Genomic DNA, 20,671 nt, shown 5'->3' with positions numbered 1-20,671 from the left:
TGTCATCCTATTTTTTTGTCTCTTCTATTTAAATATTTTTATAATAAAATATTGAGAGGAATGAAGTTAAAGTGATAAAAACCAACTCCTGGTGCCCTGAGCTATGTGACCACTGGGCCCCAGACCACACCTCCCGAGGGAGGGAGTGGGTTCCCCCCGGGAATCCCAGCAGGCCGTTGGGACAGTGACCCCCGGGGTGGTTCGTGGCCGGGGCCCCCCGGGGGGCCCTCGTTTCCCACCGCCCCGCCCTCTCCCCTGAGGACTCCTCAGATGGAAACAACCAGAAAAGCAAGGCCTGGCACAGCCAGAGGCTTCCAGAACCTTCTCCCACCTCTTGGCCAGCTCTGTTCTGATTGGCCACTCAGGTTGTTAAAGATTCTGACCATCCTCAACAGCAACAACAAACGACCCAATTCAAAACCAGGTTAAGAGAACCCCCCGAGCAGACATTTCTTCGCAGAAGATGCACAAATGGCCAAGAAGCATGGGAAGAGGTGCCCAGCGTCACTGGCCATCAGGGAGACGCGCATCGGGACCGCAGCGAGGCACCCCTTCACCCCCAGGGGAGGGCTGATGTTAAAAGCAAACAAGCCCATGAGGTGACAATGGCTGGGGGGGACGGGAAAACGGGGAGAGCAGCCCGGACAGGGGAGCAGAGACCCTGGGCCCCCCTCCCCCCGGGAGCACGTTCAATCCCAGCCGTCTGCGGGCCCGAGCCGAGCCGGGAGCAGCGCAGCACGGCGTCCGGGGGCGGGGCCCGGGGACAGCCCGGTGAACAGGCCCTATAAGCCAAAGAACAGAGGCCCGGGGGCCAGGCTCCCAGGAGTAAAGGAGGAACTCTCTTACACCAACTCGAACTCTCAACCTCACCTGTTCGGCTGCTTTCCTGCCGAAAATTCTCATGTTTTTTTCCGCTCACAGAAGCACTCCCCACTTGTTGTTTTTTTTATTTTGTTTGGAGTGGGGAGGTAATTCGGTTTATTTATTTATTTATTTATTTAGCGGAGACACTGGGGATTGAACCCAGGCCCTCAAGCACCCTAAACGCGCTCCACCACTGAGCTCCACCCGCCTCCAGCCCTCCTCATTCCCGAGAGCCTCCCTGGACCCACCTGCTGGTGATCAAAGAAGGTGGATGATTTCTGGAAGCCATCAGTGATCCTGAGACAAACTGCCCCTTCTACCCTGGGAGCTGGTGCTTTCTATTTTTCACCTTCTCCCTCGAGCACAAACAATCTCTTTTAATAAAGAGCTTTGCTTGGTGGGGGTGTAGTTCAACAGTGGAGCACGTGCCTAGCATGCAGGAGGTCCTGGGTTCAATCCCCAGTACCTTCAAAACAATTAATTTTGAAAAATGAAATTAAATTTTTAAAAAAAGCTTTCCTTGCCTAAGAGTCTAGGGGAAGTGTTATTTCCATGGCATTGCTGTCCAAGAACCTGGGGAGGGCCTGGTACCACCACCACGATGGAAGAGACTGGACTCTAACAGAAAAGATCCGCACAAAGAAGGAACCACAGTAAAGCTGGAAGGAGGCGCGGACCATAGTGGGCAACCCCTGCACTGGAGAATCACTACAGGGCAGGGCTGCTCTCACAGAAGGGAGGGTCCTGAGCCCCACGCCAGTTGCCCCGGCCCCGGGTCTGCACCAGGATGATGAGCCCCCAGAGCATTTGACTTTGAAGACTGAGGGGCCTTAACTGCAGCGGCCCCAAGGGCTGGCGGAAGCAGAGACTTCACCCTTAAAGGGCCACACAAAACTTCACGTGTGCCAGGCCCCAGGGCAGAAGCGGTAATTTGACAGGAGCCTGGGCCAGATCCGCCTGCTGGTCTCAGAGGGTCTCCTGGGGAGGCGGGGGGGGGGGGGCAGCTGTGGCTCACCCGGGATATAGGATAAACACTGGGGGCAGAAATACTGGGGGACATGCACCCCTGTGATCTCTGAGGCTGGCAGCCCCATCATAGCTCGTTCGCACGGACACCTGGCCCTGCCCAGTAGGCTGTAGGCGCCAATCAAATAACTGGGCAGGGCCACAATGCCCCCCTATCAGCAGACAGGCTGTCAAAAGACCAAAGCACCCACAGCTGCCCCTGGACTCCCCCAGGCACGGCCCAGCCCACCAGAGGGCCAAGACCCAGCTCCACCTGCCAGGGGCAGGCCAGGTCCCTCCCACCAGGGTGGCCGTGCAAGCCGCTAGACCAGCCTCACCCCCAGGGGGCAGACACCAGACACAAGAAAGCTAGGGTCCCGCCATGCAGGCCTGAGCCTGCCCTGCACCAGCCGGGCTCCAGCCCTGACCCCTGGCAGGTCCACTCAGCCTTCCAGACCCCCCAGACCCTGTGCCCGGCTGCGTCAGGGACCAGCCCCCCGCCTAGGATCTGGAACCAGCTCTGGGATCCCTGGGCCCTGCAGTCAGGCTCCAGGAACCAGCTCTGCGTGCCAGGGATCAGCAGGAAGCCCAGGGTCTAACCCCAGGATCGGGCTTCCCCTGCCAGTGGGTGGGCGGGCGGCAGCCCCAGCGTCTTCAGGGCCCTGACTCTGCCCACCAGTGAGCCAGCCCTGACCCTCAGGCCCCCTGGGGTTCCGCGAGCAGCCACCTCATGACCAGGCCCCGCTGGACGGCAGCCAGCAGCACCCGCACAAGGCAGGGCAACCAAGCAGGCTGCGGGCCGAGCCAGAGCACCCACGTAGCCAGCCCGCCGCCACAGGAGGGCCGCGCAGCCCTCCTGGGGGGGGCCCTAGAGCACAGAGCTGGGTGACGAGAGGGGGGCGCGTGGTGGGGACGACAGGGCGTCTCCTACGGAGGGCCACTGCTCCAAGGTCGAGAAACGCAGCTAACCCACCATGTACGTGAGATGCAAACAGCAACTCAGATAGAGTGAGAGGCAGGAGGGAGTTCCAGACCAGGGCACAAGGCAAACCACCAGAGGAGGAACCGAGCGAGGTGGAGCCGGGCAGCCCGCCCGAGAAGGAGCTCAGAGGAATGACCGTAAAGGCGATCAGGGAACTGCGGAGGCGGGTGGATGCAGAGCAAGAAGTTAGAAACTGTCAGCAGTTAGAACATGTAAAAAGCAACCAGAGGTGAATACGGTAACTGCAGTGGAAGACACGCTAGGAGGAATCACCGGCAGGCGAAGTGAGGCGGGAGAACGGGAGAGTGAGCTAGAAGCCAGGAGAGGGGCAGGCACCACCGCAGAAGAGAAAAGTGAAGAACAAACGAAAAGAAACGAGGACAGTTGACAAGGCCTCTGGGACAGGAAGCACACACTGCAGGGGTCCCAGTGGGAGAGAGGGACAGAAGGGGCCCGAGGGAGTATCTGAAGAGGTAATAGCTGAAAACGTCCCTAACTTGGGAAAGGAGAGCCCCCCGTCCAGGACAGAGTCCCACCCACGACGGCCCGGAGAGGAGCACACCAAGGCACACCGCGCTCGAGACGACAGAAGCCGAAGATGAAGCGAGACCGTGAAAAGCGAGAAGGGAGAGGCAGCGAGCAGCCTGCGAGGCGGCCCCCGCAGAAGCGCCACCCGCCCGGCGGGAGCGGCGCAGCTCATTGCACGTGACGAGGGGGATCCCGCGGCCGCGAGCACCCCGCCAGTGGGCCCGCGCAGACGCTGTGGGGAAGTCGAAGGCTTTGCAGACGAGCAAAAGCTGGGAGAATTCCGCACCAGCAAGCCAGCTGTACGACAAGCGTTCAAGGAACCTCTCCAGGCCATGGGGAAACTGGAGCCCTTGTGCGTGGCTGGTGGAAATGGAAAACGGTGCAGCTGCTGTGGGAAACAGGTTGACGGCTCCTCAGAAGAGGAAACATAGAATCGCCATGTGACCCAGCAATTCCACTTCTGGGTTTATGCCCAAAGGAACTGAAAGCAGTGACTCAGACAGTTGTACACATATGTGCACAGCAGCATTATTCACAACAGCCAAAAGGTGGAAACGACTCAAGCGTCCAGCAATGGGTAAATGAATGAACATGTGTCCATCCACACACTGGAATATTATTTGGGCATAAAAAGGAAAGAAGCATTGACACCCACTACCAGGTGGATGAACCTTGAAAACATGTTAAATGAAATGACAGTCACAAAAGGACACATACTGTCTGATTCCACTCACAGGAGGTCCCCAGAGGAGTCACATCCACAGAGACAGAGAGGTGGGCACAAGGGGCTGGGAGAGGGGAGGAGAAGTCTGTGTTTCATGGGGACAGAGTTTCAATTTGGGAAGATGAGAAAGTCCTGGAGATGGAGGGTACAGATTGTTGTACAACAGTGTGAATGTAGTTAATGCCACTGAATTGTACCCTTGAAATGGTACTTATATTATATATAGTTTGCCACAATTTTAAAAATTTAATGCATTTAGATTTAACAAAAAGAAAAGAAAAGGGAGGGAGGGAGGGAAGGAGGGAAAAGTTCCAAGGGGCTCTGAGGACACCCAGGAAAGACGGTGTCCCCAGAGTGGAAAGACAGAGGGGTATGGGAGCGGGGATGGACCCAGCCCACAGGGATGCGGACTCACTCGTTGAAGCAGTGGGCAGCAGACACCAACCACCTGGCACTGACGACAGCGGCTCCACAGAAGTGTTCGTTGTTTTCTCGGAGGCTGACTTGCCAAGGGAACTCCCCTGGGGATGCTCCCACACCACCCACAATCCTGCCGGTGATCCTCCAGCCAGGCTGCAAACCACAGTCTGCAATACAGAGATCGCCAACCAGGACCCCAAAAACGCAGGACCATGGCCCCGTTCCTAGCACATCTGCCTCCAGTCTCTCATCCCCACGGCCCCCAGGTTCAAAGAATGTCAAAGCCAGCAAACCCCCAGAAGCTGGGGGGCAGCATGGAACAGACTCCCCCTCACGGCCTCAGAAGGAGCCAGCCCTGCCGACACCCTGACCTCGGACTTCCAGCCTCCGGAGCTGGGAGCAAATACATTTCTGTTGTTTAAGCCACTCAGTCTCAGGTCCTGTGTTTTGGCAGCTCTGGGAGATTCATGCCCGAAAGTCAGCTGTACAGGTGCCACGAGCCTCCGTGACCTGGACAGCAAGGCTCGGGTGGGCTCCCCTGGCGGAGACACTTCGCGGGCGCTGGCGCACAGGCTGCCGGCAGAACTAGCCAGGCGCCGTCCACGCGGCTGCGGGGAGAGGGGGACCGGCGCGCCCTCAGCCTGCGCGCCTGCGCCCGGCACCTTGTGCTGTGCAATTTTCGCCTGTGTCCCTTCACCGTAAGAGGCTGTAACTGTGCGCATGACAGCTTTACTGAGTTCTGTGAGTCCTTCCAGTGAATCACTGAGCCCGGGGGGCTTGGGGTGCCTTGTCTCTACCTCGTCTCCCTTTTCTGGGCGGCTCCACCAGGACTGTTCAGCCCCCTTTTGTGTCCTTCAGTGAAGTTCTGTAATTCTGTGTAGTTACTACTGGCTTGGCACATGTTCATTTTATTTGGTGTTGCTACTGATCGTGAGTGGGATTTTTCCATTATATCTCCTAACTTGTTACTACTTGTAAAGCAAAACAACAGCTTTTTTTGGTTAGTAACCATCGTGTCTTCCCCTCATTGCTGAACTGTCTTATTTTTCTAACAGCTTGTTAGTCAATTTATTGCTTCATTTAGGTAGACAATCATATCCGCTGCAAATTATGACAGTTTTCCCCCTTTCTTTCCAACGCTTAGACCTGTTCTGACTTTACTGCATGGGCTAGCACTGCTAGAAAATGTTGGCAGCATCTCAGTTGTCATTTCTGTCTCCCACATCCTTTTGGTGACTCCCTACTACGTACCAGACAGACCTCCACTTCCGGGCACTCGAGGCTCCCCGTGGCTTGCCCAGGACCTCACATCGGCCTGAACTCTTGCCCTTTCTTGCTCCAAGGGCCCCCCCTCCACACAGCTCCAGCTCTCCCTGCTCTGTGTCTGCTCTCACGCTTCTTGTCTATCACAGGTACCCCTCCCCTTCTTTGCTCCAGTGAGTGCCACGCCCATGTGTCTGCACGTGATGGACACGGTGGGCCAGAGAGCAGACCCAGACGGGCAGACTGACCACAGCGGGCCTCGTCGGAGCCGTCGGAGCAGTCTGCTGTGCCGTCACACTCCGGGTTGCCCTTGGTCACACACTGGCCGTTCCCGCAGGAAAAGGCGTTCCCAGGACAGCGACCTGAGGGTAGAGAAGGAGCAAATTCCCAACCTCACTCCATCTCTCCTGGCTGCAGGGAGAGTCCGCTCTCCACGTGGAAACTCCAGAGCATGGAAAACGTCTCTTCCCTGCTTCCTTTTCCCTGCGTGTTTCTGAAATAATTTTCTCAGAATGAGTACAGAGATACACCACGAGCCAGCCAGCCAGCCCCGGGACCAGAGCCAGGCCACAAAGTCCACGTGCTCCGTGTGTCCTTCTATGTGTCTAGCAGCCACATTCTTAAAAAGTAAGAAACAGGTGAAATTCATTGTTTTAAGTTGTGGTAAAGCACACATAACGTCAAAGTTGCCATTTTAACCATTTTAAGTGTAGGGTTCACATTCGGAGCCAGACATTCTCTGTGGGGAGGGTGTTGTGGGCACTGTGGGGTGAGGGGCAGCATTGCCGGGGCCCCCCAGTCATGACGACCACAGACACCCCCAGACACAACCAAGTGTCCCCCTGGGGGCGGGCCACCCCTAGCTGGGGACCACAGATGTGAAGCAACACGAGTGTGTCTCCACATGTGTCGTGAGCTGTCAGGATAATCACCAAGATACTGAAGGCAGTGACGTTCAGGTGGGACCTATTCTTTTTTTCTTTGCCCAAACTGTTTTTCTTTTTGTCTTTTCTTTTAATAACAACCTTCCACCGCTTGAACAACAACAACAACAACAACAACGCCTTCTCGTGATCGTGCTTGGCCACGTACGGCTCAGACTGCCTCATCCCGAAATCCTCTGCTCACACGGGACTACGCAGCCGTCTCCGCGGCAGCGGCTGGCGCACAAACCAGCACCGACTGCGCTGCAGGGCTTTGCTCTGTGCGCCTGAAGGAAGCCTCAGGAAGCCCGGTGGGGTGACTGCAGGCGGAGAACGTCCGGCCGAGGGCGGCAGGGAGCTCCCGGGAGCTCGAAAACATACCTGATTTTAAGTCTCTTTCCATCGGTGGCCCCTTGTGGCTTCCTGCAGCAAAACAGGGACGAGATGCAAGCTCACTCAGTGAGGGTGACGGCCGTTGAAACATCGTCCTGCAAAACGGGGAGCTGCCCTGTCCACCCGGAAGCCACTGAAATTCCGACTTAAATTGGTGAAGGTGACATCAGATGAAACCTGCTCCTCAGAGCTGGCGCGCAACAGCGTGTCCCGTGCCGCAGGCAGTTCCACCGCCCGGGCGAGGCCGCAGACTCGCCAAGTGTGCCAGGGGTGGCGGTGAGGGGGCCGTAAATGTCCCACAAGGCAACAATTTTTACTTAAATTTGGGGGGAGAGTTAATTAAGTTTTTATTTACTTATTTTAATGGAGGCACTGGGGCCTGAACCCAGGGCATGCCAAGCCCGCGCTCCCCCACTGAGCCATACTCCCCTAAGGCAGCACTGTTTTAATCTGAACAATCTGAACTCACGTCTGGCCCTCGAGTCACAGGGCACCACAACCCTAGGATCGCAGAGCATCAGGTCTACTGTCATGCCTACACCCGGGGCCGGCGAACCGTGGCTGGGCGCCAGATCTGGCCACCACGTGTTTGCGTAATAAAGCTTTATTGATACACAGCCGTGCCCATTTGCTTCTATAGTGTCTTTGCTGCCTTTTTTTTTTTTTTTTTTTTGGCTACAATAGCAGAATTGAGCCATCTCCACACAGACCCAAAGGATGGAAAAGACAAAAGTAGTCACATGCCAGCATTTAGAGGCTGCCAGTGCCTGGTCTATACCATTGAGGGTAACACGATGTGCATGTGCCTGTGTTACCAGAGGGGTGATTACTGAAAACCTGAAGTTTAAGGCAACTTCCAGCCAGCTCCCTGCCCCCCTCACATCCCCTCCTGACGTCTCCCCGTCTCTGTGCCCACTTGCCTGTGAGCTGGGCGGACACGATGGTGCCGTAGGCGGCCAGGGGGATGCCGCGTCCCTGCAGCCCGGCCCGGAGCCCCTGCTGTAACAGCTCCTCCTCCAGCTCCAGGCTCAGCGTCCGGAGGGCTTGCTGCAGAAAGTGCAGCCGGAAATGCACGAGGACGCTGGAGTTCCCGTCCCTGCAGGGAGGACAGCGGCCCTTGGGGCAGGAGAGCTCCCCTCTGCTGGAGTCCTCTGGACTCTCTCGGGGGTCCACCAAGGTCCATCATCCCAAAGGAGGCCCCAACTCACCTGTAACTCAGCACCGTGCAGCCCACGCAGCTGGCCTGCAGCTCTGTCTTCCGAAAGCTGCTTACAAACTACAAGGGAAACAAGAGCAGCAGATGAGAGAAGGGAGCAGGGCGCCGTCCCCACGGAGACCCGTGTGTGCCGGGGGAGCCGTACAGGGTGGCAATGCACCTGCTCTCAAATGCCCCACGTGCAGCCAGTTCAGAGCTGAGTGAGTGATGGGCAAGGGCATCTCGAGACCACGCCTGCGAGGATGCTGCTCCATATGCAGGTGACGGGTAAACACACGTGGTCCCTGTGCACACGGGAGCGGCGCTCGGCCGTGACCAGGAGAGCAGCCCTGACACCCGCTCCCACGGGGCCGGACCCTGAGAGCACGACGCTCAGGGAGAGAAGCAGACACAGGAGGACGCACAGCGTGTGAGTCCACGGATGTGAGGCGTCCGGAACAGGCCAGTCCCCAGACACGGGGAGGGGGCTCCTGGCTGCCAGGGGCTGGGGGGGAGGTACGTGACTACTAATGGGCACAGGTACTTCTGGAACTAGTGGTGATGGTTACACCACTCTGTGAATGTACTAAAACCCACTGAATTGTTCAATTTAAAAATGGACACTGCAGAGGGGAGTGTAGCTCAGTGGCAGAGCTCATGTTTAGCCTGCACAAGGTCCTGGGTTCAGTTCCTCGTACTTCCATTTAAAAAAATACGTAAACGAAATTGCCTCCCCCCAAAAAATAGTTTTTTTTTTAAATGGCTAATTTTATGTTATGTGAGTTTTACACTGAAAAAAAAAAAAAGCCCTGTGGCTGAGTCTGCTTGGCACAGGCAGGTTCTGTTAGGAACGCCCCGTCCTTCGTGTGCTGTGCGGGTGACCGCCATCCGCGTCTCCCAGGATTGTCTGGTTTTAGCCCCGAAGGGCTGCATCCCTGCCCCCGGCACCTCACGGGACCTACACGTAGGTGACCGGTAACCCCGTTTATCTGCTCTCCCAGTGTAATTACTGGCAGCGTCCTTGTCCCGTCCAGGTGTCCTGGCTTAGGGGCTAAGTCTCACAGTCACCATCCCCACTCCCTAAACACACGTGATGCACAGTTAATTCTTCCTCCTAAGACATCCTTAATCCAATCTGCTTCTCCGAACGGCTCCCTCCGAGTCCACGTCCCCACTGCCTACACCTAGACCTGGGCTGTCCTGTAGAACATTCTAGACATTTCTGGAATGTTCCACAACCACCTAACCCCACCGAGCAGCCGCCGGCCACATGGGGCTCCTGAGCTTTTGAAATGTGGCTGGTGCCACGGAGGAACAGCTTTTATTCTGTTTTAATTAGTTCACGCTTACACTTCAAAACAGACACTGGATTCGGTTACTGGAAAACTCGTGAGTGTCTCTGGAGCATCCTGGGTCTGTAAATGTTACGGAATCTGACTATGGGTGGGGAGCTCCCGATGGAGCAGCGTCTGCACTGAGACGTGAGGGTAAAGCACACACCAGGCTTCAAAGACAACCCACGGGAGACAATGCAAAGTAGCTCACTGACACCTGCTTTATTTGTGTTGATGGCAGGTTGAAATGATAACACTTTGGATATTGTGTGTTCCATAACATATATTATTAAAAATCATCTTACCTGTTTCTTTTTACCTTTTTTTTTCAACAAAACTGTGGCTACCTGAAAATGTTACATTACGCGTGGTACTGTGTTACATTTCTGTTGGGCAATACTGCTGAGGATGCAGGACTGAGGTTAGCAAACTAGGCCCCACGGGCTGACCTTGAACCATCGCCTGTCTTTGTAAAGATCACGAACGAGAATGGTTTTTATGCTTTGAAATGAATGGAAAAAATCAAAAGAAAAATATCTCAGGGTGCATCAAAATGACATGAAATGTGAATATCGGTGTCCACAAATAAAGCTTTATTGGCACGTGGCCACGCCCACTCATTCGGGTCACCTGTGGTGGCTTTTAGGCTCCAAAACAGGGCTAATCAGTGGAGACAGACTCTCTGGCCCCTAAAAGCCAAAACTTTGACCCTCTGGCCTTATAGGAAGATGTGTCGACTTCTGGTCCCAGTGATGGAGACTCCTAACTGTCCCCTCGCTTCTCTCCCATCTTACCACACACTGAAAATGAATTCACACCTAGTCACCTTTCTACTTCTCTTAGGATAAAATTTAAAGCATTTTTTAAAAATTTAGGTATAATTCACCTACCATTAAAAACTCACCTTTTAGATGCTCAATTTTGCTGATTATCAGAGAAATGCAAATCAAAACTACAATGAGGTACCACCTCACACAAGTCAGAATGGCCATCATTTAAAAGTCCACAAATAATCAATGCTGGAGAGGGTGTGGAGAAAAGGGAGCCCTCCTACACTGCTGGTGGGAATGCAAATTGGTGCAGCCGCTATGCAGAACAGTATGGAGATTCCTTTAAAAACTAAAAACAGAGCCACCATATGATCCAGCAGTCCCACTCCTGGGTATGTATCTGGAGAGAACTAATTCGAAAAGACACCTGCACCCCAGTGTTCACAGCAGCACTATTGACAACAGCCAAGACCTGGAAGCAACCTAAATGTCCATCGACAGATGACTGCATAGAAAAGCTGCGGTGTATTTATACAATGGAATGTTACTCAGCCATAAAAAATGAAATAATGCCATCTGCAGCAACATGGATGGACCTAGAGATCATCATACTAAGTGAAGTAAGTCAGAAAGAGAAAGACAAATACCGTAAGATATCTACATGTGGAATCTAAAAAAAAATCAGGCAAATGAACTTACTTACAAAATGGAAACAGACTCACAGACATAGAAAACAAGCTTACAGACTAGCACAGCATTGTACATTGACTGTAATTCAACTGAAAAACAAATTTACGGTTATGGGGGACAAGGGTCGGGGAGGGATTAAATTAGGAGTTTGGGATTAGCAGATACACACTACTATATATAAAATAAACAAGTTCCTACTGTATAGCACAGGGACCTATATTGAATATCTTGTAATAAACCATAGTGGAAAAGAATATGAAAAATACATACATATACACATGTGTATAAAACTGAATCACTTTGCTATACACCAGAAACACATTATAAATCAACTACACTTCAACTGAAAAAAAAAATAAAAATAATTTTTTAAAAAACACGTTTTAGAAGTGTACACTTAAATGGGTTTTAGTATATTCACAAGAGTTGTACAAACTCATCACAATCAATTTTAAAGTAGTCCGTTACCCTAAAAGCAGCCCCGTCCCTGTCAGCAGTCACCCTTGCCCCCCCAGCCCCTGACGACCAGGAACCCCCTCCCTGTGTCTGGGGACTGGCCTGTTCTGGACGTTTCACATCCATGGACTCACACACTGTGTGTCCTTCTGTGTCTGCTTCTCTCCCCGAGCGTCGTGCTCTCAGGGTCCGTCCACGTGGGAGCGAGTGTCAGGGCTGCTCTCCTGGTCACGGCTGAGTGATGCTCCCGTGTGTGGAGGGACGCGTGGTGTGTATCCATCATCTGCTGATGTACCCTTGGGTTGTTTTCACTTTGGGGCTGTTAAGAATCATGCTGTGAACGTTTGTGTGCAAGTTCCTGTGTGGACACATGTTTTTGTTTCTCTTGGGCTGACCCCCAGGGGCGGGACTGCTGGGTCACAGGGTAACTCCATTCTTAACCTTTTGAGGAACCGCCAGACCGCTTTCCACAGCGGCTGCACCATTTCATGCTCCCACCAGCCATGCAAGAAAGTTCCGATTCCCCCACTGAGATGCAGTTGACCACCGCCCAGGGTGGCCTACAGATCCGGCAGGAGGCGGTTCCCACCGGCTGCTCCGCTCCCCTGCGTTCTGGAACGCAGCAGCCCCGCCACGCGAGGCAGGCCCCGGTGGTCCCACGCGCCCCTCCGTGCCTCCCATCCCACCCACCCCACCCCCCTGCTCTGCGCGCGGCTCGGCCAGAGCCTGCGGCGCCGCCCTGCGCCGGCCCCGGGGACGCTCACCAGCGTTTCCAGGGCGGGCGTCAGCGTGCGGTAGTAGTCCGAGGTCGCCTGCTGCAAGCTGGGTGCAAACCGGATGCCCTGCAGCTCGGCCGTGTGCTCCACGTGGGCGCCCTGTGTAGAGAGCGAGGCTGCGGACGAGACCAGGGCCCCGTGAGAGCGCCCCCTGCGGGGCAGGGCCCCGGAGGCGCCTCCACCCGGGCCGGGTCACCCTGGCAGGCGGGCGTGGGCTGACTCCTGGGGGCTGAGTACTTGTCACCTCTCGCACGCCACCCGCTAAAGGCCCCCAGGTTTCCTTGAGGACAAGCTCCTGCCTGTCCCTGTCCCGCCACACGTGCCTGGCCCAGAGCCTGAGGCTGACTTCAGCCAAAATTGGATGAAATGGTCTCAGAAGACTTTCCCTCGACTTTGAAACAATTCCCACCTCCTCCCTGGGAAGTAGGCCCCAAAATGCCCCACGGGCACGGCCAGGGGTGCCAGGACCCCGAGGGCCCCGGCCCACCACGCCACCCTCCGAAAAAAGTTTCCAGTGGTGGGAAGCGCTGTGTCAAAGCCGACAGCAGCAAAGACTCGCTGGCATGAAGGCTTTCAAGGCGAAGAGCACAGCCCACGGAGGCGGGTTCTGACAGTTGGAAGCACGTGACACTGGCAAAAGGGCACGCCAGGCGCACGTGGTCGGCGCGGGGGGCGGGGCCAGCTCAGGGGTGGAGCCCGTGCTTAGCGCGCACGAGGCCGGAGGTTCGATCCTCAGTCCCTCCATTTAGAAAAAAACAAGTAAATAAACCTAATCACCTACCCCTCCAAGAAAAAAATAAAATCAAAAAAAAATAAAATGGAAAATTTAAAAATGATCAGCATTGCAAAATTTAAAAAATAAAGTAGCAGGAACAAAAAAGAAACAAAGTACAAAAAATAAATACACAAAAGCAGCGACCACACAGGCCGTGAGAGCCAGGCCCCCCCCCCAGCTCTAGCCGCGTGAATGTTTCTCTAGACCGACACTGAGGTATCTGTTTATTCAGCAGATAGAACAGCCCAAAGCAACTCTAAAAATGGTTGTTCTTCTCATTCAGGGAACTAAATCCCGCTGTGCAGACCCAAGTGCCCACGCTCCGCGCCCCCAGTAAGCCTCCCGCCTTCCCTCAGAAATAACCCGGGCCCCCGGGAAGCCGGAGAAACGGCCCAGCCCGAGCCCGTGTGCTTCTCCCCTCCCCCAGGGCCAGCACGTCCCAAGCGACATTGTGACCTGTCTGTGCAGGGACAAATCTGAGTCCTAATTTTAAAACTGGTTTTACATTTTCGTGCTTCTTAAAGCCTTCCTTGACCTCAGAGGTCCTGCTGGAGCAGAGAGTGTATCTACCTGTTGTTCCCAAAATGTACCTGTGCGTCTAGAGTGGAGGTATGGCACCGTCCCCTGCCTCTCCCTAGTGTGGGGACGGACGGACGGACACACACACACACACGCACACGCACGCCCGCCCGCCAGACTTTCCTGCACTTCACCCCACAGCCACTAGGGGGCCTCCGGCAGCCGTGCCAGGCTGCGAGCTCATCCAGACACTCATTTTTATATATATATATATATATATATATATATATATATATATATATATATATATATATATATTCAGTATTCGGGGGACCCACATTGCATTGCCAACTTATTATCTTGCCACATGAAAGACCGCCACCCCCCAAAATGCCAGTTGCCATCATCATTTCATGAACAGAAGGTGACTGTAACACCCCACCCAGAACTAGGGAGCCCATCGTCTCAGAAGGAGTCTGCGGGGGGAGGGGTGGGAAGGACCGAACTGGGAGTCTGGGGCTTTAGATACACACTGTTACATGTAAAATAGACCAACAGCAGGGTCCTAACGCGCAGCCCTGGGAGCTGTGTTCAGTACCTGGTAATGGCCTATAGGAAAAGGAACATTTGTATACCTGAATCGCCATGCTGTACGTCAGAAACTAACACAACATTGTAAATCCACTCCCCTTCAATTAAAAAGAAAAAGAGGAAGGAGCCTGGTCCCTGAGCAGGGCTGCCTGGCAGAACGTCCCATGGTGATAGAACACTCTAGATCTTAACCGTTCCCCGCAGGAGCCACGAGCCACCTGAGATGAGGCTGGTGCGGACGGAGGAACCGAGTTTTAACTGTCATTCAACTTGAAATGATTGAGTCTAGAGAGCACTGGGGCTCGGGGCTACCACACTGACAGCCCAGGCTGGGGGCAGTCGGGGGACTCTGCACAGCTGGCAGGGGTCTGTGGGTCCTTCTACCAGAATATAACAGGCACTTCCTCGGGGGGAGGGTATAGCTCAGTGGTAGAGCGCGTGCTTGGTATGCACAAGGCCCTGGGTTCAATCCCTGGTACTTCCATTAAAGAAGAAAAACAAATTTTTTTTAAAGAACTTCCTTTGTTTTTCTAATGGCAGCTCCACATGGTTCACGATGGGTCATCATTTTGCACATTTCACTGTAAACAATATGAACACACACTGGGAGCAAATATGAAATGGGAGCCCTTGTCAACTGGGACGGAGGACATCAACGACTGTTCACTTTTTATACTTTCAGAGATTTTTCAGATTTCTCAAGAGTTTCTTAAAAAGTTCACTTCCCTATTGATCTCCATTTCACCGTGGCCATGAGTCTTCCCTGAAGAACCCCGTCAGTGGGAAATCTGAAACACGCAGGCACGGCCTCCAGGCCCAGGCATCCCCACCCAGCCCAGAACTGAGTGCAGCCACGCCCAGCGCCCAGCCTGCTGGCCTTCCTCTTGGGTGGCCTCCGTGGCCTGTATGCTCAGCCCTTTGGCTCTGGGACACCGCTGAGCTCCTCCTGGGCATCTCTGTGCCACTCCCCTGGTATGTGGACCCGTGCAAGCCCATGGCCACTCACCCACAAGGACTCCCAGGGTGACGATGACGATGCTGGTGGCCACCACAGACACGAGGACCACCCGGCAGCACGGGGTGTCCGCAGCCAGGACATCCTTGGAGGCCCCGGGCACCAGTTCTAAGTCCCCGGTGGCAGGTTCCATGGGTCCCAGATGTGACAGCAACCTGGACGCCAGCGCAAAAGAGACAGAGAAACAAGGTCAGGGCGGGGGGAGGCATTTCTCTTTCCCTGAGCAAGGGTTTTACTTGTGCTGACATGACCGCCGTCCACAGCACCTTAGATGTCAGGGGCTCCACGCAAAACAGTCATAAAAACCAGAATATTAACTATTATATATAGAAGTAGATTAAAAAAAAAACAAACTTCTGTAGAGCACAGGTACCTATATTCAGTATCTTGTAGTAACCTGTAATGAAAAAGAACATGAAAACGAATACAGGTATGTATACGTATGACTGAGACATTGTGCTGCGCACCAGACACTCACACGTTGTAACTGACACGTTGTAACTGACTATACTTCAATTTAAAAAAAAGAACGGATTTGAGGATTTGACGTGAGTGCTGCCTAGGCTGCCATGTGCCGTGGGTCCCTCACTGGGAAGACTGTGGATGAGTTTCTTGCAGTTGCTGTAACAGGTCACCACAAAACCCGTGGCTTACAGGAATCCACACTTATTACCGTACAGTTCTGGAGCTCAGAGTGCTGTGTATAATAGGGCGCCATGTTCCCTCCACAGGCAGCCGTCTGCAAGCCAGGAAGAGAACCCTCACTAGAAGCCGACACTGCCGACACCCTGATCTGGGACTGCCAGCCTCGGGAAGTGTGAGAAAATCAGTGTGTGACGTTCCAGCCCGTCGGTCATGTTTGTCATGGCAGCTTGAGGGGACTGGGACCACACACCCCGCAGCCAGACCCCGTGTCCTGGTCTGGGACACGTGTCACAACTGATAAGCCAGCACTGACCCACTGTTGCTAACCAAAGTTCACAGTGTATTCAGATTTTCTGTTTCCCCCAGTGTGCTTTTCTGCACCAGGATCTCCTCGAGGACCCCATGTGACACTCAGTTGTCACATCTCCTTGTGACCCTTCTGGGCTGTGACTGTTTCTCAGACTTCGTGCTGCCCCAGGCAGTCTTGAGACTTCGTGGAATGTCTCTCTCCAGAGGTTTGTCTGGTGTTTTTCTCATGGTTACACTGGGGCGACGTAGGGGGTATCTGGTGGAATCCCCACCACCACCAGGCCCCACTGTCCACCCCTCCATCACCAATGGAGTCGCCAGCAGCCTCCTCTTACACTGCGTGGCCTCCACCCTTGGTCTGGGTGTAGGGCCCCTCCTCTGGGAAGCTCTCCTGACTTCTTGCACCCGTTACTGACCCTCCTCTGTCACATTCCTGGAGCGTCCTCTCTGCGACCAGCTCTCCTCTGGGATCCCACATCCGTTCACCCCCCAGAGGATCCTCAGCACAGAACACCCACAAGACGCCCAGATGTGTGTGGAAGGAATGCAGCCTGTGGACTAGTCACCAGCACTGGGCTGGATTTCCCACGTAGTTGATTGATAGAACACAGACCATTCTCTAAATTCACTGTGGTCAGCGACCTCTCCCTACGCTTTCTAAAAGGTTCACCGTTTTTCAGCAGACTCACCTGTGACTACAAATAAAGTTAGCAACACAGAATCACAACAAGGGTAAAGACGATCCTGGTCCTAGTGTGCACTGACCTCATTTTAAAGGTAAATGTCTAGTCTGGGGGCAGCTGGCCCCACGCCTTGATTTTATAAACTTTTATTGTAACACAGATATGCTCATCCGATGACATCAGTGGTTCTCAACTGGGAGCAATTTTGCCCCCTATGGTGATGTGTGGTGATGCCTGGAGACATTCTGGGTTGTCATGACTGGGGGACGCTCTGGCATGGAGTGGGTGGGGCCAGGGAGGCTGCTCACACCCCACAGTGCCCAGGACACCCCCACAGAGGACACTGCAGCCCAAGACATCAGCGGTGCCGAGTCTGAGAGGCCCCAGGGCACGTACTATCTCTGGCTGCCTTTGCGATGCAGCGGTGGGGTTGGGCAGTCAAGACAGGGACCGAGTTGGCCTGCAAAGCTGAGCATAGTTACTCTCTGGCCCTTGAGAAACATTTGCCCATCTTTGCACAAGGCCATTCCCAGCTGGTAAGTTACCACGAACACTTTGATGAGAAGCAGGATTTACAAATATGAATGCCAGTGTCTGACCGGACATCAAAATGCAGCTGCTGGCAAAGTGGCCTCTCCTTCTGCTATTGGCTCACTCTCTTTGGCACAGTGGACTCAGCCCAGGGAGGCCCACAGAACACTGCAGCGCGGTAAGGTGGGCACAACCCGAGAGATGGAACCAGACAGGATCCAAGATGGCGGCCACAGCCTGCCTCCACGGTCACCCCTCTCCCCGCCTCCCCCATGTGTGAGCGAGCCTGCAGCTCGCTCCTGATGGAGAGCTTAGGGCAAGGTGATTACCCGTGCAGGGCTACATTACATCAGATAAGAAGGCCCATCTTGTTGGGAGCCCTCTTCCACTGGCGCGGACCAACGGTCCTGTTGGGGAGCTCCACACAGAGAGCTGAGGCTGACCTCTGACCGACAGCCAGCAAGATGCTGAGGCCCTCAGTCCTGCAACCGCAAGGAACTGAATTCTCCCCACAACCTTGTGGGCTGGGAAGTGGATCCTTCTCCAGCTGAGACTCCAGATGAGATGGCAGACTTGGGTGACACCTTGACTGTCGTCTTGTCGGAGAACCTGCAGACCCAGCAAAGCTGTGCCCAGGCTCCTGACCCACAGACACTGAGAGGTCACAGGCGCGCTTTGATTAAGCCACCAAGCATGTGCTGATAATGTTTTGCAGCTTAGAAAGTGAACAGAACACCACTTCATCCATCAAATGCTATTTAAACATCAACTGTTGGCTCCATTTTTATAAGTCTGCAAAATGTGAGCATTAGGCTGATTCTCCATTATAACAGTTAATGCCACTTTTTAAAAATCTCTTATTAGGAGGGATTCAGGGTAAGAAGATCCATGTGACTTAACTTCTTTGGCCTCTAGTGTCTTCCTCTGTCAAATGGGTAGAATGCAATGCCTGCCATCCAGTTGATTTTTGCCTCCCCTCCAGAGTCCAGGACCTCAGCTCCAAGAGAGCAGAGCTGAGAGGTGGTGACAGGCTGAACTCTGACACTTTTGCCTCTGAAATGTCTCCAGGTCAAGAGCCAACAAATCCACTTAAGGCAGTTGGTTTCTGCCACTTGCAACCACAAGAGGCTTGAATGTGTTAAGCTGTACCCAGCGCCCCGACCAGGTAATTCCCTCACATTCATGGGACCTGAACAGACCTTCGTTCCAAAGCCAGCATGTCTGCAGCCTGCAGAGAAGCTTTTTCTCCGGAGGGGGATGAATCACCTTCGGTCTATGCAGAGGTGGATCTCATTACCTCCCCTCCACCTCTGCTTCCCCAGGATGCTGCCTCCACCATGTGGGTGGAGAATGATTCACACCTGGCCTCTGACATGCTCTTCCCCACTAGAACACCTCAGAGAAAGAAGTCGGGGAGCCATCCCATTCTATTCCCCTGACAGAGGTCCATGAAGGTGCCCACTTGGTAAAGTGCTTCTCTGGAGGGAGTGGAGCTGTTTTTTGAGGTTGGGACAGATGAGCAGCTGGTTTGGATATCAGATAAAGGACAGGAAACTTCAATTTCAGGTGAACAAGACAAACAACCCCGTGATGGCTGATTTTGTGTCCATGGGGCTGGTCATGGTGGTAGAAACATTATTCTAGATGTTGCTGTGGAAATGTAATTAACATTTAAATTAGTTGATGTTGAGTAAAGCAAATAAGCCTCTGTAGTGTGGGTGGGCCACATCTAATCAGTTGAATACCTTAAGACAAAAGACCACAGTCCCTCCAAAGAAGAGAGAATTCTGCCTCCAGATGGCCTCTGGACTGGAGTGGCAACATCAACTTTTCCCTGGGTCTCCAGCCTGAGCTGCAGGTTTCAGATTTGTCAGCTCCCACAATTGTGAGTCAATTCCTTAAAATCTCTGTCTCTGTCTAACTGTCTGTCTGTCTCTCTCCATTCTATTGGTTCTATTTCTCTGGAGAAATCTGACTCCTACAGTCCCTAATATGTCTTGTGCAAAATTTGGGACATAATTGTACAAAAAAAAAAGATATTTGTTATTTGTCTGAAATTCAAATTTATCTGAGCATGCTATATGTTTATTGTTAAATCTGGAACCCCATGCTAGGGCCCAGCCAGAATGCCTCATCCTTTCAAGGTAGTATGTCCCTGCTGGGAAAAGCCACCCTGCACCTCACAGCCACCAACCAGAGCCGGTGAGAAAGGAGAGCTGTGCTGGGGTGGTGGGGAGTGAGGCCGCACAACACTCACCCCTTTATTCTTACACTTGAGCTGAATTGCCTTCTGAGGAGCCAGAAAACCGCTAAGAATCACTTGATGAAATGTTTTAAGGACAAAGACACCAAGATTCACTTCTGTGATTAGGGCTGGAAACTCAAATTTAGTGTATGAGCTCACTGACGTTCCCCCTCCTACAAACACACACACTAAGTTCATTCAACCCCAGATGCCCCTGCCACCCCCGACCCTGCAGGTTTTCTAAGGATTCCTGTGTTCTCTAAATTGTCTTGTCATCACCATCATTCGAGCACAGAAGGGGCCCTACTGCTATTTAGCATCAAATATAGAAGCACTATTCATTCAGTTTCTATCAACCTGATATTTATGACGGGCCAGGCCTGGCTGCTCTGTGCTGGGTACCCAGCCCTGAATGAGACAGATGTGATTCTCAGCTCATAGAGCATAAATCTTAGTGACAGAGACCCAGGTAAATTAAAATTGTAGCTACAATAAAGGCTGGAAATAGAGATACAGACATGGGGCTTTGAGTCTCTGTGAAAAGGAAGCTTTGAGCTAGACTAGGGGCCAGGGGGGCTCCCTGACAGAGGGGCGAGTTGTCTGAGTTCTGAAGGATAAACAGGAATCCACTAAGTGGCCAGTGGAAGCAACAGATGTCCACACAGTAAGAACAAATTATGTAAAAGCTCTGCGGCAGGAGAGAGTAAGTAAAGGCCATCACAGAGGAAGTATGTCAGTCAGCTACTGCTGCGTAACAAATCACCACAGGTGCCATTGCTTAAAACAACAGACATTCATTATTTCGCAGTTTCTGTGGGTCAAGATTCTGACATGTTTTAGTGGGGTCCTCTGCTCAGAGTCTCACTTGGTTGTGAGCAAGGTGTTAGCAGGGCTGCATTCTCACCCAGAGTCTCAACTGGAGAGGGATCCACTTCCAAGCTCCCTGTTGCTGGTGGAATTTTCTTACTTGTGGTTGTAGCGCTGAGGTCCCATTTCCTCGTTGGCTGTCGGCCAGTGGCTGCTCTCAGCACTGGA

At 53.3% G+C, this 20,671-nt stretch overlaps 1 protein-coding gene and 1 non-coding gene across 2 annotated transcripts in view; one reads left to right on the top strand and one right to left on the bottom strand.

Annotated features, from left to right (window-relative positions):
* Window positions 1–15,356, bottom strand: part of TMPRSS9 (transmembrane serine protease 9) — a 29,378-nt gene extending 14,022 nt beyond the window's left edge. Inside the window, exons 1-7 of the mRNA XM_064479678.1 lie at window positions 15,215–15,356; window positions 12,312–12,439; window positions 8,311–8,378; window positions 8,019–8,198; window positions 7,091–7,128; window positions 6,035–6,148; window positions 4,519–4,690 (exon numbers count right to left, since the gene is read on the bottom strand). Coding sequence (XP_064335748.1) covers window positions 4,519–4,690; window positions 6,035–6,148; window positions 7,091–7,128; window positions 8,019–8,198; window positions 8,311–8,378; window positions 12,312–12,439; window positions 15,215–15,356 — 842 coding nt within the window. The remainder of the gene's footprint in view (window positions 1–4,518; window positions 4,691–6,034; window positions 6,149–7,090; window positions 7,129–8,018; window positions 8,199–8,310; window positions 8,379–12,311; window positions 12,440–15,214) is intronic.
* Window positions 14,620–14,692, top strand: TRNAT-GGU (transfer RNA threonine (anticodon GGU)). Its single transcript has one exon. It is a non-coding gene; the product is annotated as a tRNA-Thr (tRNA).
* Window positions 15,357–20,671: the final 5,315 nt, after the last annotated feature.

The sequence above is a fragment of the Camelus dromedarius genome, chromosome 27 (assembly GCF_036321535.1).
Source record: "Camelus dromedarius isolate mCamDro1 chromosome 27, mCamDro1.pat, whole genome shotgun sequence".
NCBI lineage: Eukaryota > Metazoa > Chordata > Mammalia > Artiodactyla > Camelidae > Camelus > Camelus dromedarius.
Note: the sequence above shows the minus strand (reverse complement) of the source record. Positions and strands in the feature narration are given on the sequence as shown.